The sequence below is a fragment of the Sapajus apella genome, unplaced genomic scaffold, assembly GCF_009761245.1.
Source record: "Sapajus apella isolate SASKATOON/1434 unplaced genomic scaffold, GSC_monkey_1.0 scaffold30, whole genome shotgun sequence".
Classification (NCBI taxonomy): domain Eukaryota; kingdom Metazoa; phylum Chordata; class Mammalia; order Primates; family Cebidae; genus Sapajus; species Sapajus apella.
Genome location: NW_022436970.1, coordinates 2,735,816 through 2,754,410, shown reverse-complemented (window position 1 = coordinate 2,754,410; position 18,595 = coordinate 2,735,816). Strand labels below are relative to the sequence as shown.

The 18,595-nt window shown below is 36.9% G+C and overlaps 1 protein-coding gene across 4 annotated transcripts in view; it reads right to left on the bottom strand.

Annotated features, from left to right (window-relative positions):
- Window positions 1-18,595, bottom strand: part of WDR7 (WD repeat domain 7) — a 391,158-nt gene that overhangs the window by 348,535 nt on the left and 24,028 nt on the right. For 3 of the 4 annotated variants that reach the window (XM_032293871.1, XM_032293870.1, XM_032293872.1), the window contains exon 2: window positions 6,926-7,097. In XM_032293871.1, coding sequence (XP_032149762.1) covers window positions 6,926-7,084 — 159 coding nt within the window. In that variant the 5' untranslated portion in view covers window positions 7,085-7,097. Of the gene's footprint in view, window positions 1-6,925; window positions 7,098-11,164; window positions 11,216-18,595 lie in introns of all 4 variants that reach the window. The other variant, XM_032293869.1, reaches the window with a different exon arrangement.

Genomic DNA, 18,595 nt, shown 5'->3' with positions numbered 1-18,595 from the left:
TCAAAATAAAGGGATAGAGGAAGGTTTACCAAGCAAATGGAGAGCAATAAAAAGCAGGAGTTGCAATTCTCGTCTCTGATAAAATAGACTTTAAACCGACAAAGATCAAAAGAGACAAAGAAGGACATTACACAGTGGTAAAAGGATCAATGCAACAAGAAGAGCTAACGATCCTACACATATACGCACCCAGTACAGGAGCACCCAGATACATAAGGTGAGTTTTTAATGACTTACAAAGAGACTTAGACTCCCACACAATAATAGTGGGAGACTTTAACACCACATTGTCAATATTAGACAGATCAACCAGACAGAAAATTAACAAGGATATCCAGGACTTGAACTCAGACCTGGACCAAGCAAACCTAATAGACATTTACAGAACTCTCCACCCCAAATCCACAGAATATACATTCTTCTCAGCACCACATCACACCTACTCTAAAATTGACCACATAAGTGGAAGAAAATCACTCAAGAGCAAATGCAAAAGAACGGAAATCATAACAGTCTCTCAAACCACACTGCAATCAAGTTAGAACTCAGAATTGAAAAACTAACTCGGAATCGCACAGCTTCATGGAAACTGAACAACTGGCTCTTGAATGTTGACTGGATAAACAATGAAATGAAGGCAGAAATAAAGATGTTCTTTGAAACCAACATACCAGAATCTCTGGGACACATTTAAAGCAGTGTCTAGAGGAAAATGTATAGCAATAAATGCCCCCATGAGAAGCAAGGAAAGATCTAAAATCGATACCCTATCATCAAAATTGAAAGAGTGAGAAGAGCAAAATCAAAAAAAACTCAAACCCTAGCAGAAGACTAGAAATAACTAGGATCCGAGCAGAACTGAAGGAGATAGAGACACAAAAAACCCTTCAAAAAAATAAATAAATCCAGGAGCTGGTTTTTCGAAAAGATCAACAAAATAGACAGACCACTAGCCAGATTAATAAAAAAGAAAAGAGAGAAGAATCAAATAGATGCAATAAAAAATGATAAAGGGGATATCAATCACCACAGATTCCACAGAAATGCAAACCATCATCAGAGATTATTACAAACAACTCCATGCACATAAACTAGTAAACCTGGAAGAAATGGATAAATTGCTGGACACTTGCATCCTCCCAAGCCTAAACCAGGAAGAAGTCAAAACCCTGAATAGACCAGTAACAAGGGCTGAAGTTGAGGCAGCAATTAAGAGCCTACCACCCAAAAAAAGCCCAGGTCAAGATGGGTTCATAGCTGAATTCTACCAGACATACAAAGAGGAGCTGGTACCATCCCTTCTGAAAGTATTCCAAACAATACAAAAAGAGGGAATCCTCCCCAAATCATTTTATGAGACCAACATCATCCTGATACCAAAATCCGGCAGAGACTCAGCAAGAAAACAAAACTTCAGGCCAATATCCATGACGAACATAGATGCAACAATCTTCAATAAAACACTGGCAAACTGATTGCAACAGCACATCACAAAGCTTATCCATCACAATCAAGTAGGCTTCATCCCAGGGAAGCAAGGCTGGTTCAACATATGCAAGTCTATAAACGTAATTCACCACATAAACAGAACCAAAGACTAAAATCACATGATTATCTCAATTGATGCAGAGAAGACCTTTGACAAACTTCAACAGCACTTTAGGCTAAAAACCCTCTATAAACTAGGTATTGACGGAACATATCTCAAAATAATAAAAGCTATTTACGACAAACCAACAGTCAATATCATACTGAATGGGCAAAAACTGGAAGAGTGCTTCCAGTTTTTGCCCATTCAGTATCTGGCACTAGACAAGGATGCCCTCTCTCACCACTCCTATTCAATATAGTACTAGAAGTTCTAGCCAGAGCAATCAGGCAAGAAAAAGAAATAAAGGATATTCAAATAGGAAAGGAGGAAGTCAAATTGTCTCTATTTGCAGACGACATGATTGTATATCTAGAAGACCCCATCATCTCAGCCCAAAATCTCCTTAAACTGATAAGCAACTTCAGCAAAGTCTCAGGATACAAAATCAATGTGCAAAAATCACAAGCATTCTATACACTAATAACAGACTTAAAGAGAGCCAAATAAAGAACGAACTGCCATTCACAATTGCTACAAAGAGAATAAAATACCTAGGAATACAACTAACAAGGAACGTAAAGGACCTCTTCAAGGAGAACTACAAGCTACTGCTCAACGAAATAAGAGAGGACACAAACAGATGGAGAAACATTCCATGTTCATGGTTAGGAAGAATCAATATCGTGAAAATGGCCATACTACCCAAAGTAACTTACAGATTCAACACTAGCCCCATCAAGCTACCAATGACCTTCTTCACAGAACTGGAAAAAACCATCTTAAACTTCATATGGAACCAAAAGAAAGCCAGCATAGATAAGACAATTCTAAGCAAAAATAACAAAGCAGGAGGCATTACACTACCAGACTTCAAACTATACTACAAGGCTACAGTAATCAAAACAGAATGGTACTGGTACCAAAACAGAGATATAGCCCAATGGAACAGAACATAGGCCTCGGAAGCAACACAACACATCTACAACCATCAGATCTTTGACAAACCTGACAAAAACAAGCAATGGAGAAAGGAGTCCCTGTTTAATAAACGGTGTTGGGAAAACTGGCTAACCACGTGCAGAAAGCAGAAATTGGACCCCTTCCTGACACCTTACACTAAAATTAACTCCAGATGGATTAAAGACTTAAACATAAGACCTAACACCATAAAAACCCTAGAAGAAAATCTAGGCAAAACCATTCAGGACATAGGCGTAGGCAAGGACTTCATGACCAAAACACCAAAAGCATTGGCAACAGAAGCCAGAATAGACAAATGGGACCTAATCAAACTCCACAGCTTCTGCAAGCAAAAGAAACAGTCATTAGAGTGAATCGGCAACCAACAGAATGGGAAAAATTTTTGCAATCTACCCATCTGGCAAAGGGCTGATATCCAGAATATACAAAGAACTAAAACAGATTTATAGGAAAAAAACAAGCTCATTCAAAAGTGGGCAAAGGATATGAACAGATACTTTACAAAAGAAGACATACATGAGGCCAACAAACATATGAAAAAATGCTCATCATCACTGGTCATCAGAGAAATGCGAATCAAAACTACATTAAGATACCATCTCACACCAGTTAGAATGGCGATCATTAAAAAATCTGGAGACAACAGATGCTGGAGAAGATGTGGAGAAATAGGAACACTTTCACACTGTTGGTGGCACTGTAAATTAGTTCAACCATTGTAGAAGACAGTGTGGCCATTCCTCAAGGACCTAGAAATAGAAATTCCATTTGACCCAGCAATCCCATTACTGGGTATATATCCAAAGGATTATAAATCGTTCTACTATAAGGACACATGCACACGAATGTTCATCGCATCACTGTTTACAATAGCAAAGACCTGGAACCAACCCAAATGCCCATCAATGACAGACTGGACAGGGAAAATGTGGCACATATACACCATGGAATATTATGCAGCCGTCAAAATGATGAGTTTGTGTCCTTTGTAGGGATATGGATGAACCTGGAAACCATCATTCTCAGCAAACTGACACAAGAACAGAAAATCAAACACCGCATGTTCTCACTCATAGGTGGGTGTTGAACAATGAGAATACATGGACACAGGGAGGGGAGCATCACACACTGGGGTCTGTTGGGGGGAAATAGGGGCGGGACCGCAGGGGGTGTGGAGTTGGGGAGAGATAGCATGGGGAGAAATGCCAGATATAGGTGATAGGGAGAAAGGCAGCAAATCACACTGCCATGTGTGTACCTATGCCACAATCTTGCATGTTCTTCACATGTACCCCAAAACCTAAAATGCAATTTAAAAAAATTACATGGATTAAAAAAAAAAAACCACAATTACTTTTGCACCAACCTAATACATATTTATTGTGTACATATTGTTTTGAAATAAACAAAATTAAACTTGAAAAAAAAGAAAAATCTGAAAATAAAATAAATTGAACAATTCCATACCTAATAGATTCAAAAAACTGAAATCCTTAGACATAAATTTTATAAAAGTAATACAAACCTTATACTCTGAAAACTACAAAATATCACTGAAAAAAACTAAAGATCTAAATACATGGAAAGGCATTCAATATTCATGGGTCAGAAAACTTGATACTGTTAAAATAGTGATAGTCTCCAAATTGATCTACTAAGTCAACATACTCCCTATTAAAATCTCAACTGGCTTCTTTGCAGAAACTGACAAGCTGATTCTAAAATCCATATGGAAATTCAAAGGATCCCACCAAAACAATCTTGAAAAAGAAGAGCAATACTGGAGGACTCACATATCTGGACTTCAAAACTTAATATAAAACAACAGTAATTAAGATAGTGGGTACATAAAACAACAGTTTTTAGGACAGTGAGTGCAGACATATAGAGGATATGGATAAGAACAGATATATAGAACCATAAAATAAAATTGAGAGTCCAGATATAAACCCATGGCATTTATGGTCAAGTGATTTTTCATAAGAGAACCAATAACATTCAATGGAGAACAAGTAGTCATTCTGACAGATAGTGCTAGGATAACTTGATAGTCACATGCAAAAGAATGAAGTCAAACCCTTCTCTCACACCACAGAAAAATTACCTAATATGTATAGAAGACCTAAATGTAAGAGGTAAAACTATTATATAAAGCTCATAGGAAAAAAAAACACAGGGATAAATCTTCATGACCTTAGATTTAGCAATGGTTTCTTAGATATGACAACAAAAACATAAGGAAACAAAGGAAAAAGAGATAATTCAACTTTATCAAACTTAAATTATTTTGTGCTTCGAAGGGCACAATCAAGAAAGTGAAAAAACAACCCATAAAATGGGAGAGAATAACTGTAAATCTTCTATCTGTTAAGGAATTTGGATTTAGAATATATGAGTAATTTTTCCTATTCAATAATAAAAAGAAAAATAACCCAATTTTAAAATGAGCAAAAATAAAATTTTAAGTTAAAAATATTTTTAACGGGCAAAGATTCTGAACAAACAGTTTGCCAGAGAAGATATACAAATGGCCAATGAGAACATGAAGAGAAGCTTGACATCATTAGCCCTCAGGTAAATTCAAACCAAAACCACAGTGAGATACCACTTCACACACACAATTAGGGCTAGAATCAAAAAGATAACAGCTATTGATTGACAAGGATGTGAAAAACCTGGAACCCTCATGCACTGCTGATGGGAATGCAAAATGATGCAGTAACTTTGGAAACAGTCTGGCAGTTCCTTAGTTAAACGTAGAGTTACCTACCATATGATCCAGCAATTCCATGCTCAGGTATATACCTAGGTGCACTGAAAACATGTGTCCACACAAAAACTCATACACAAATGTGTAATATTCATAACAGCATTACTCATAGAGGCCAAAAATAGAAACAACCCAAATGTTTGTCCACTGTCAAATGAACAAAGTGTGGTATACTTACAAAATCAAAAATCATTTGGCCATAAAAAGAAACGAAGTATTGACACATGCTACAACATAGGCGAACCTTGAAAACATTATGCTACATGATAAAAACAAGTTCTAAAAAATATATATTTATATGATTCCATTCATATTAAATGTCCAGAATAAGCAGGATGTTAGTGACAGAAAGTAGATTAGTGGTGGCCAAGGTGGAATGAGTATTGGGAGTGATTTTTTTTTTTTTGGAAACAGCGTTTCACTCCCATTGCACAGGCTGGAGTGCAGTGGTGTGAGTAGCCTCGGCTTCCTGGGTTCGGGTGATTTTTCCACCTCAGCCTCTGGAGTAGCTGGGACTACAGGCATGCGCCACCACACCCAGCTAGTTTTTGTATTTTCACTAGAAATGGGGTGTTGCCATGTTACCCAGGCTGGTGTCAAACTCCTGGACTCAGGCAATCTATCCACATTAGCCGCCCAAAGTGCTGGGATTACAGGTGTGAGTCACCATGCCTGGCCCAGGAGACATGTTAAAGAGTACTGGGTTTGTTTTGGAGGTGATGAAAATGTTCTAAAATTCACCTTCGTAATGGCTGAACAACTTTATGAACATACCAAGAAACATCAAAACGTACGTTTGAAATAGATTAACTGTGTAGTATGTGAATTATATCTCAATAAGGTTGTTTTCCAAAAAAAAAGTAATTTTAAAAATCACCTTTCTTGACCTCACCTTTCATACCAGCTACCACTCCATTTTCTCTGTTCCCCTTTACAAAAAAATCAGAGTTGTCAGACAAGGGAGTTACAAATATGGAAAGGAGAAAAGTAGGATAAACGCTATGGTGTTATGTTGGAATTAAAGGTATCAGTGTGAGTGTGAGTGTGTGTGTGTGTGTGTGTGTGTGTGTGTGTCCCCATCTCCTATTTTCCCAGCTGTGTCCACTGAAAGGCCTGGAAGCAGAGCACACTGAGCACTCCATAACATTAAGGAATGATAATAAAGGCACAGTCATTTCAAAAATCAATACAACAAAACTTATACTTTTTTAAAAGTTTTATCTTCTTCAAAGCATTTACCATAGAAGGTTTAAGTGTTTTAAATTTTCTACAGCCTTTTTGGAAAACCTCCTTTAGTATGGGTCATAATCTTTTGAAAAATCTTAAATGTAACAAACAGTAAGTCACTTAAGGTAGATATTACACTTGAAAATGGCCGAAAGCCCTCAGAAATAAACTCTGATTTACTTTTTATTTTATTTTAATTACCCTCAGTAAATAATGAATCTGTATACTATTAGTTTTAGTCAAAATACATTTTTTAGAAAATCTGTGGACCCAAAAGCATCATTCAGGGACTATGTTATCTTCTAATGAGCAGATTTTTATATCTAAAATATGCAATAGGCATTTTAAATACTCACTTCCATTTCTACTGAAAGATCCCAGAGACATATTTGTCCATCGTGGCATCCTGTTACGACTGTGGCCCCATCATCTGTTAAAAGTACTGCAGAGATGCAATGTGTGGGTGCTTTTCGACCCCAAAGAACAATGGGCAGAACAAGGCTGTTTCCTGCCATTATGTTTTCAAACCTGAAAATGTTACAAAAATTGTCAGACATAAAACTATTTCTCTCGAAAACATGTTACACATTTTTGTTATAAAACCAACAATTTGAAAATAATCATACAGTCCTGGGAGTAAATTGCAGCTACTTAAATATTATTTTCAAAAAAATAACTAGTTTATCATAACTACTCTAGATTCAGATGCTTACAAAATAATACACAATCAACACCTGTGGAAAGAAAGGAATAACATGACAATAATAAACAGGTCTTTAGGCATTCACAGTTTTAAAATTTCATGAAAGGCCAGTGACTTCAGTACCGCATATTCATCTAGGACTTCACAGTTTATAATAATGTACGCTATTTCATTTTGATTCTCAAAACAGCCTTTTGAGGTTGGCAGACTAGAAACTGAGGCATAAACATTACCTGCTCTAGAACACAGAACTAGCAAGTCATAAAACTCAAATACAAATCGGACCTTCAGATCCCAAGTTGCATGCCTCCATTAAAAAAGACAGGCCAAACTGTTCTCAGAAAGTCTGGTACACACCGACTCTACTGTACCACTATGACTAGACAATAATTATGAAGAACTTTCTAAGTCCCGGAAATTCTTCTGAACATTGTATGCGTGTATTTAAATATAAGTCCATATATAAACTCAATTAATCCTTATAACAAATCTGGAGAAAAACTCTATTGTCATGCCTTTTTCATAGACAAAGATACTGAGGCACAAAGTGACAAGAGACAGAGCCCAGATCAGAACCCAGGAAACCTGACTTCGGAACCTGCGGTCTTTCTCACACTGCTAGGCTACTGATGACACAGGAGGTCTCCAAACCAGTAATACATACCAATGCCCAAGAAAAAACTCAGTCCTGTTTCACATTGTGATAAACATTTTTAAAAGTTTGTTCAGTGAGAAACTCATTCAACCAAATTTACTGCAAACCTGTTATGCCTGAAGGTCATGAGTCTTTTGTTGTAAACTCTGAAACTTGAGGGAAGAAAAGTATGTCTTTGTAAACTTATTTCTCCACTACAGGAAAAAAAAAAATGTAGTTTCCGGTTGAGGGATTTAAATTTGAGATGCTAATCAATTAATCAGAACATACTGGAGTACACCTCTTGCAGGTGGGCACAAATATAAAAAGGTATTTCTTAATACGACAAAATTAAAATCTAATTGGCAAAACAGTATTTAGGGATTAAAAACTGTGCTTAAAGACCTGGAAAACAGGAGTTCAGAGAAGTTAAAAAAAAGAGACTGGAATAGTCAAAGAAAGCTGCATAGAAGAGAGGACCGTGCTAGATATCATTAGACACTAGCGGTCACCTATAGCCTGACAGATGGCCAATCAAAAGGTATAATCATTTAAGATAAAATGAGGCAATGGCCAGGTACAGTGGCCCAAAATTTGGGAGGCCAAGGTTGGCAGATCACTTGAGTTCAAGAGTTCAAGACCAGCCTGGCCAACAGGGTGAAACCCCATCTCTAGTAAAAATACAAAAATTAGATGGGCATGGTGGTGTATGCCTAAAATCCCAGCTACTCAGGAGGCTGAAGCAGGAGAATCCCTTGAACCCAGGAGGCAGAGGTTGCTGTGACCCCGTCTCAAAAAAAAAAAAAAAGAAACAAATTATAAACTGAGGCAAGTAAAAAACTGAATGACACTGGAATGCTTACTAAAAACAATTTATATTACATCTTTTATTTTTTGTTAGAAGCAATAGTTTTCAACAGTTTGCTTCCCCAAAAACTTTATCTTTTTTGCTACAAGAGTATACATTTAAAGAAAAAATCAGAAGTCCACTTCTTATTAGTAAAACCCTATTTATGTTATGACAGCTTCATAAATTACCATGACACTAACAATTATTTCCATATTCCTAACTGAAATTCAAAAATAAAACTAGGCTGGGTTTGGTGGTGTATGCCTGTAATCCAAGCAGGAGGGGAGGTAGAGATAGGCAGATTGCTTGAGCTCAGGGGTTCAAGACCAGCCATCTCTACAAAAAATACAAAAATTAGCCAGGCACCGTGCTGCACTCCTGTAGTCCCAGTTACTTGGGAGACTGAAGTGGGAGAATCATCTGAGCCCAGGAGGTGGAGGCTACAGTGTGCCAAGATTGTGCCACTGCATTCCAGCCTAGGTGACAGAGTGAGACCCTGTCTCAAAAAAAAAAAAAAAAAAAAAAAGAAAGAAAGAAAAAGAAAAGAAAGTTAAGCACATAACCAATTTTAATCAATTTGGAATAGCATGTTCCTGGCTTAATCATATATCCAACTATGACTTTCTCAAAAAAAAGAGAATCTGGAAGGAGTTCACATCACTGGCCGGGCACAATGGCTCACGCCTGTACTCCTAGCACTTTGGGATACCGAGTTAGGCAGATCACGAGGTCAAGAGATTGAGACCATCCTGGCCAACATGGTGAAACCCTGTCTCTACAAAAAATACAAAAACTAGCCAGGTGTGGTGGCACTCACCTGGAGTCCCAGCTACTCGGGAGGCTGAGGCAGGAGAATCACTCGAACCTGCAAGGCGGAGGTTGCAGTAAGGCAAGATCATGCCACTGCACTCCAGCCTAGGTGACAGAGTAAGACTCTGTCTCAAAAAAATTAATTAAATTAAATTAAATTTAAAAATAAATTATATCACCAAAGAAGATTTCTCTCAGGTAAATAAGTGCTAAGCACTGAATACAACATGGTGAGATCTGGAAAGAACACCATTTCTCTAAGCTACTTGGCAACTTGTATTCAGTACGTACGGCCTGGCTTAAACAGAATGCAAACAGATTCAGGACTACGGAATATAGGGTACTAAATGCCCCAAAACATTTTTTTTCTAATGCCTTAAAAATCTAACAAAAATGAAACTTTAGAAAAGCCACCAGAATCACTAATAAAATAATGTGAAATAGAGGATAACATGGCTTATGATAGAATAGTATATGACAATCAAATACTTCTAGGAAGGACTACAACCAAATTGGCAACCACATAAACCTAGCTCTAAGCAACGGATCAAAACAAAAAAATGGGCAAATTAGTCAGAACCTAGACATTTCATTAGGTAGATCACAGGAATCTAAGTTCAAATTTCTTTGAAATGAAGAACGGATGAGCCAAGATACACTAAACTGCCAACACAAGAAATTTTTTTAAGGGAAAAAAAAATGGGCAATGTAAATCCAGAGCATGCAGTTTTTCAGCCATCAGCATTCAACCAGTCTATGTATGAGTTAATAATCCATGCTTAACGTTCCCAACATTATCTCCTATTGTAGCGAAAAAGTTAAATATGTTCCAAAAAACTTTATACGAAGTGGAAGTAAGCAAGTCACAGGGCAGGATTTATTGGGATTTTTTAAAAAATCCTATTTTTATGGGAAATGCCAAAAGCAAAAGTGATTGAATGAATGACTAGAATAATCTGTTATGAAATTAACTTTAATAGAAACTCTCAAATAAAATTACCTAATTCTCCAAAATATTATATATATAAAATATATTCATATTTTGCAACTAATACATTGAGGGCACATGCTATCTTTCAAGTTTCAACATGATCTTACAAATAGATATGTTCTTAGACTAGATGCTTCTAAAAACAAAATAATACTAGGAACATTGAGTTTTCATTGACGTTTGTGTCAAAAATCTAGCTTAAAATTACATTTAGACTGCTTATTCAATAAAAATGTTTAAAAGATAAACCTCTAGAGTCAACAAATATCAGCAGTTCTAGATTCTACTTCTCATCTTACCACTAATTATGCAGTCTTTGATGATATAATCTTATTTCTGAGGCTTAGTTTTCTCAAGTTATTAAAATTAATATTGAATCATTTTAAGTCAACAAATCAAATAAGGAACCAGGGTTCTTAAGAGATAAAATTTTGGTTATCTCTTTTGATTAATTTCAGGTATTGCTTTATTTCCTCTAATTTCACCTACTTCTCAACTCTGTATAGAAATAATTTAAAATACTGTGCTCCAGTCAACAAGAGCAACAAAAATAATAACTGAAAGAATGGTGGGCCTACAATCAGAAGACCTATATTCAAATTCTTACCCCTCCATGTGATCTTGACAAAGTTATCCCTCTAGGTCTCAGTTTCCACATCTGTAAAAGATGGATAATAATTTTCTCTTCCTCTCAGAAAGATGTCATAAAGATCAAGAGTCCATATGTACTATATGTAATGCAATAGTACAATACCTAGCACATGGCAGATGCTCAGTAAATATTATTTAAAAATAAAACACATACACACACACAGATTCTGCTGCTTCTTCACATTCTGCTTGCATATCTACAGGTTTCTTCCAGCACTTAATATTTAATAAGGTTGGACTTTCCAACAGGTTAATACCTTTCATTGACTTTCTGCCACAATATAAAAGTATTACTGTCTATGCTTGTCAAACACAATTCAAATTGTACAATTGTACAATGCAAATATAGCAATTTAGTTCTGTATTACTTTATTGGAAATACTACTACCAACTTCCATCCCAAAACTAAAATGGCTTTCAAATTAACTTTCAATCTCCTAATAATAGTATACATTTTAGAGCAGCATTTCTCAGGTTTCTAGTTCATGCCTATACTATGGTAGGTATAAATAAATGACAATAAATAAAATGACACAATTCAGCTATCCAGTGGGGCTTACATACATGTAAACAATTACCACAGAGCATGAGACAAGTCTCAAGACACATGGAAACACAAAAGATGGATTCCCTAACCTAGACTTTAATGGGTCTAGGAAGGATTCCTAGAAGAAATGATGAATAGAATGAGAAGGAATTAACTACAATAGGCTCAGGTAATCACATGTTCAAAGAGCCAGAAACATCATCTCAATTCTTTCTGAACAGTAAACACTAGGGCTGACATTTAGAGTAAAAAGACAGAATGGTTAGAAAACAACCAACAGCCAACATACATCAGATCATAAAGGGCTTCTTGGTAAGACATTTTAAAGAGTTTGGACTTTAATTTGACAGCAAAGGGAAGTAGGTACAGTGTTTTAAATCTGACACTGCTTTTCGGAAAGATCACTCTAGCTGTGCTATAATAGAGAGGGATAAAACTGAGGAGCTGAAGACCAACGAGGCTATTGAAGCTCTGCAGGAGAGAAACGGTGGTGCCTAAATCTATCACGATCTCTCATTACTTATTTCTGGGGATCTCTGTTCACGGCTGTCTCCACTACTACTCTTTCAGTCTCCCTGGTTACAAGATGCACACTCTGTGTACTCACTACCAAATGATGCTTAGCACAGTATCTGCCACATAGGACATCTTTAATAAATATATAATGAAGGGTATTCGTGGTGAGAATAGCACTAATAACAATACTGATATGAGAGCTACTTTAAAGATATAACAGATAGGACTTGGTATTCAACACACCAAGGTGTTCAGGATGCAACAGGGATTCTGATACAAGTTTCACGCAGAGGTAGTTGGAGGATAAAAGAAAAGAAAAAGGCAGTTTTAAATACTGAAAGCTTTCTAAGTAAAGGATGGGCATTATTACAATACCGATGCCCAGGGAAGTATCAATAAATTTAGATTCCAACATGTAAGGTAAAGTATTCTATGCTTAACCATAATTTATTAACTCTAGGATTGGGGATGAGAGAAAATACAAGGTTCCACACTGATCTTCAGTTAGGCCACATTGTAAAGAGACTTAAGGTCCAATAGGCAGATATCTACACAGAGAACCAATATGCTCAAACTTTTTGAGATAGTATGAAGGTTGAATTAACACAGAGAAACAACTGCAGACAGAGAAACCAAATATGATGCCACTGCAATGAGCCTGGATATTCAGTGATAAGAAGCTTAGCTAATATTAGAGTACTGAAAGAAAAATAGGAGACTGTACAGAGGAAAAAAAATAAATCATGGGCGGATTGGTAAAATATGTAAGGCCACAGACAAGAAGACTATTATTTCCCAAACTGGGTGGTAAAGAAAGAGGTAGGAGGGAAGCACAATGAGATGGTGGAAGGAAAGCAAGAGCAATGACGCTAAAGAGGAAAAGAGAAATAAACTGGCCTTTAAGAAATTGTAACTCAGGAAGTATTTTCATAAAATGATACTGGAGACCTCAACAAAAATTGTCCCACATGAATGGTAAAAAGGCAATGAGCCTTTGCCACACCAAGCCATTTCAAAAGTTTACGAAATAACACTCTGTCTCCTGCTGTTTTGCTTTTATTTTTTATATTTGAGCATTTAAAAAAGAAAGGCTTTTATATTTGGGGAAAAAAATAGCTTGGCTTTCCAGTCTCGAATGGAGAGAAATATAGCTTGTTACCATCCTGGGGATGTTTTATTTGGGTGGATATTTAGGTCTGTTAGCAACTCTCTCAAGATCACACAGCAAATTGATCTCAGAGTCAGAGGCAAACACAGATCTCCTGGGTCCAATGAAACACTTTTCACTATCCTATATTGTCTTCATTTACCACAAAATTCCATTTATCAGAAAGCTTCATTATCCAGGCATTCTGGTTAATCAAGATTTTGCCAAAATATAGTACGCATTAAAAGATAAATGGAACTACAGTGTTCACAGATAAAATCACGGGATGTCTGTGATCAGTGGCTCTTGGGAGAGGGAAGAAAATATGGGCTAAGAGGTGCTGGAAGGAAGGAAGATGGAATAGTATCCTAAATATGATGGATGCTATGTGCCCAAATCTTCCTTCAGGAAAGAAGGACCCAACGGCTGAGAGAGCTCCTGGCAGACAGGTCCAGATTGTCAGCACCACTAAGCACTGCCTCAGCCCAAGAGAGATGTCTTGTCCAAGCTCTTGTACCCTTCCCATGGGACAGCCCACATCTAGTGATGGATCAATATGGAAATATAAAGGCCAGACCCCCTCACAATTCAAGATATCTCTGAAGGGTCATCCCATCTTCAGAACTTCCACCAGGGTCAATTGAGACTCCTTTGAGATCCATCACCACTCAACGTTAACATGGGGCCAAAGCTATTTGCTTTCCCTAGGTATTGATCCTAAGAGCACTCCCTAATAAGCCTGAGTCTCCATCTCAAAGTCTGCTCGCCAGGGAACTCAAACTGTGAAAGTCAATATCGAAGCTCTTTTTGGTGCAAAAGTATTCATTATACTGTTCTATTTTTATATGTTTGCAAATTTCTATAATTTTTAAAGGGTACCTGGAAAGAACTTCGATATCCACAAATCAGGGATTAGTTAATACATTATGATAAAGCTTTACAATGGAACACTGCAGTATGAGATATAAAACAAACACCAAAACATAGTGGGTACACACACACACACACACACACACACACACACACACACACACTTTGAATAATTCTGGAATGACAGCGAACAAACAAAAAACAATAATAATGACTGCCTTTTAAGAGGAAGAATAGGAGGAGGAGACTGGGCTGAGTAGAAGTCCTAATTCTCAACATAAATTCCTGGTTTGTTGTTGTTGTTGTTTTTGCATTACCATTGTATTTTCCATTATAATACAGTTAAATAAAGGAAGAAAGTGGCCTAGATATACCAATTTCTTTTTTTGTTGTCTATTTTTTGAGATGGTGCTTTACTTGTCACCCAGGCTAGAGTGCAGTGGTGCAATCTCGGCCCACTGCAACCTCTGCCTCCCAGGTTCAAGGAATTCTCCTGCCTCAGCCTCCTGAGTAGCTGGGACTACAGGCCACCCACAACCAGGCCCAGATAATTTTTATATTTTTAGTAGAGACGGCGTTTCGCCATGTTGGCCAGGCTAGTCTTGAACTCCTGACCTCAGGTGATCCACCTGCCTCGGCCTCCCAAAGGGCTAGAATTACAGGCATCAGCCACCATGCCCAGCCACACCAAGTTCTTTTGTTTTAAAGTTGTACATATGCACACAACATCGGGTTTTCAAAATACAGTTAGGTTTAACAAGTATTTATCTTCAGGTTATAATCTTTTTAAATGTTAGCTCCTTCTACTGTGAGTGTCCGGTCCTAAACTGCATCATTTCCTACTCCTGCTACTCCTATTTTCACTATACCTTCCAAATGCTTCATGCATAACACTCATTCATCTGTTCCACTACAGCCTGTTTCTCAAGGATAAAATCTATAAATCCAGCACCTTTGTTATCTAAGCATTATCAAGCAAACTGCGTATCTGCACCTAAAACACTGACTTGTACTAGTGGTCAGTATGTATTTATTGAATGAATAAACAGAGAGGAACAGCAACCAGCCTTTCTTAAGCCCTCACTATGTGGCAAGGGCTATAATAAGGGTTTCACATAAGGCTCTAATTTAACTCTTTTGAGGAAAAAATGTCTCTTTAAAAAAAAAATCTAACTCCTCCTGAACCACTGCAAAAATCTTCCTCCCTTAATTATGTTTTCACCATCTACCATTTCAATCTATTTTATAAGTTAGCCTTTGCCCTTCAAACATGTCTACATTTCATTTTTAGCCAAATACCTTCCCTGGCCTCTACTTGTAAATTTAACAATCTCTCTCTCTCTCTCTCATTACAATTAGCATTTTGAAACGTGGTCTTTAACTTGGTGCTTCCATTTCCTTAGTATAAAAGGCCTCATGTACTCTAGTCTCGGCTCTCAAAAAGACTTAATTTAAGGACACTCAAGATCTCCCACTACATGAAGGGGTCAACAATCTTTCTAAAAAGACACTCCAGGGCTGAACTCTCCAATATTGCAGAGACAAGCAATGCCTTACAAGAGAAGTGAGGAAAGAGGATGCTTTGACATTAATCGATCGTTGATAACCTATCCTTCCTAAGTTCAATTATCTTATACATGCTCTATAGCTGCTAGTGTGAAGTTGCTGATTTTTTGCAATGCACTCTTTTTTTCTGGTACAGCAGACTGTCCCAATTATCTTCTTCCTATTTTCTCATCTTTCTCCTACCTAGACACATGAAGGCTTATAGAGCCCTAAGGAAAATTCAAAAGACGTAATCCTGTTAACCTCACGTTAGTTTGTTTTCTTTAAATTCGATGTGCCTTTTAAAAACTTAAAGTGAAATTACCTTTTGCCTTGTGATTCCTCCCAAATTTTTATTATGAAAAATCTCAAATATACAAAAGTTCAAAGTAGAGTATAACAATCCCTCAAAAAATAATATCTTGTCATATTTCCATTGGCAATGTGGTATATCTACATATATGCCGTATATATGTGATATATATATATGCTATGCATATGTTTTTTAGAAGTCTGTGTGTATATATGTGTATGTATTTGTGTGTGTGTGTAGAACCATTTGAAAGTAACTTATACATATCATGATGATTCACCCTAAATGCTTTTAAAGACAGAACTTAAAAATAAGGGCATTCTCCTTCATAAACACAATACCATTATTACACTCACTATTATCAACACCATAATAATTCTCTAATAGCATCTACAAACTAGTCCATATTCGAATTACTTCAATAGTCTACAAAATGTTTTTTATAACTTTTCCCCCCAAACCTGCAAACAAAATACTCAAGTTTTATGCACTGCATTTGGTTGTTGTTATGGACTGAATGATATGTCCTCCCAAAATTCCTATGTTGAAGCCCTAACCCCTAGCGCATTTGGAGGTAAGGCCTGTGAGAAGGTGATAAAGGTTAAATGTGGTCATAACAGCAGGACGCTACTGTGATAGGGCTGGTGTCCTTGTAAGAAGGGGAAGAGACATAAGAGCTCTCTCCCTCTCCACCACTGTGAGAACACGGTGAGAGGGCAGCCATCTGCAAGCCAGGAAGAGAGCCCTCACAGAGAACAAACTTTCCAACCTTAATCTGGGACACTTCTAGCCTCTAGAACTGTGAGAAAATCAAATTCTGTTGTTCAAGTCACTCAGTTTGTGGTATTTTGCATGACAGGCTGAACAGGCTAAAAAAGCTGTTAGGGCTCTTTAGTTCTAGAATAATCCCATCTTATTTTTTTAATACTAATGTTAAGAAGCCAAACCAATTGTTGGAGAATATTCCACATCTGAAGATTTTTCTGATTGTTTTGTATAGTATCATTTAACTTGTTCCTCTATCACCTGTTTTTCACCATAAACGAAGTTGGATCTAACAACGTTTGCCTCAAGTAAACATTGTTGGCAAGAATACTCGATAGATGGTGATGTACACTTCACACTGCATCACCTCACTTACGTCACATTTTCCTGTGAGCTGCAATGCTGCCTTTGACCATTTGATTCAGGTGGTGACTACCAGATTATTTTCACTGTTACTGTTTTTGTTTTTCCTTTTGAAATGATCAATGCCCTATGGGGTGATATTCTGAAAAGACGATCCTGTTCCCCACTATCCATGTAATATTGGTATCGCAAATGATTTCTAAAAGCTATAATGCAGTTAAGATTATATACAAACTAGTATCAGATCAATGTTAATTCCTCCACACTGTTTTTCTAGCTCTAAAATACAAAAGTCTGTATTTCTATCCTAGCAACAGAGCATTTTCACAGGATAGTCAATATCTTCTCAGTCTGTGTCCCCAGGTAGGCCCCCTGTGACTTGCAGACAAAAACAAATTCAAATTATCTCTCATGAGAATGGGCACACATAAACTGGTATAAGCCGTAGCTACTCACCTACCAATGGGGAATATGAGAAGCAAGTACTAAACCCTAAACAGCTAAAATGTACTTGCCACAGCTGCGGTGAAAGAAGTTTGTAAAAGTTTATTCAAATTCTCAGAGAACATTCCTCCATAATTCATCAAAAGAATGTACCCAAGTCAAGATCACAGTATGATGTGATGAGAACGTGATCATTAAGATGATATATTTTCTTTGTGCTTGTGCATCTACCACCAATTAACTGAAGATTTGGAAAAAAAAAACTGAAGCAGATAATGAAGACTCTGTTTACTACACTACAATGAGACAGCTAGGTCATAAAAACACACTAAAGAAATTACTCAGCTGCTTCCTTATAACAGAGTGTTTCCAAAATTTAAGAGCTTGTAAGGGACACAACCTTCCAAACACTTAAGCAGCTGACAAGATTACACTTTCTTATTTGAGTGGTAAAGAAATATACTGTACTCTCAATGAACCTGACACTTTAGGACTGAGTTGGTTAAAGGAAGTTCCAGTATTCAGTTTCAAAGGAACATGTGGAAGGAGCAGATGGCAACAGGAGACTACACTTATTTCTTATTGCTAAACAGCCCTCAGTGCATGAGAGACAGATTTGGAAAAACTGCAGAGCTATCTGGTCAAAAATAAATCACATTTTACAAGTGATTCATAAATTTTTGAGGCATATAAATCATGTTTTAAATTTCTGCAGGTGCTATTAGAATGACTGAATTATTCTACTTATACTCTATCCATCATCAACCTACATCAATTTCAACAGTTACTGATTAAGCTAAAAGCCCATTATGCCCACCAAGACCTTACTTTTTAAAGGAAATAAATTCCATTTGGTAGAAGCAAGTTCAACTTTCTC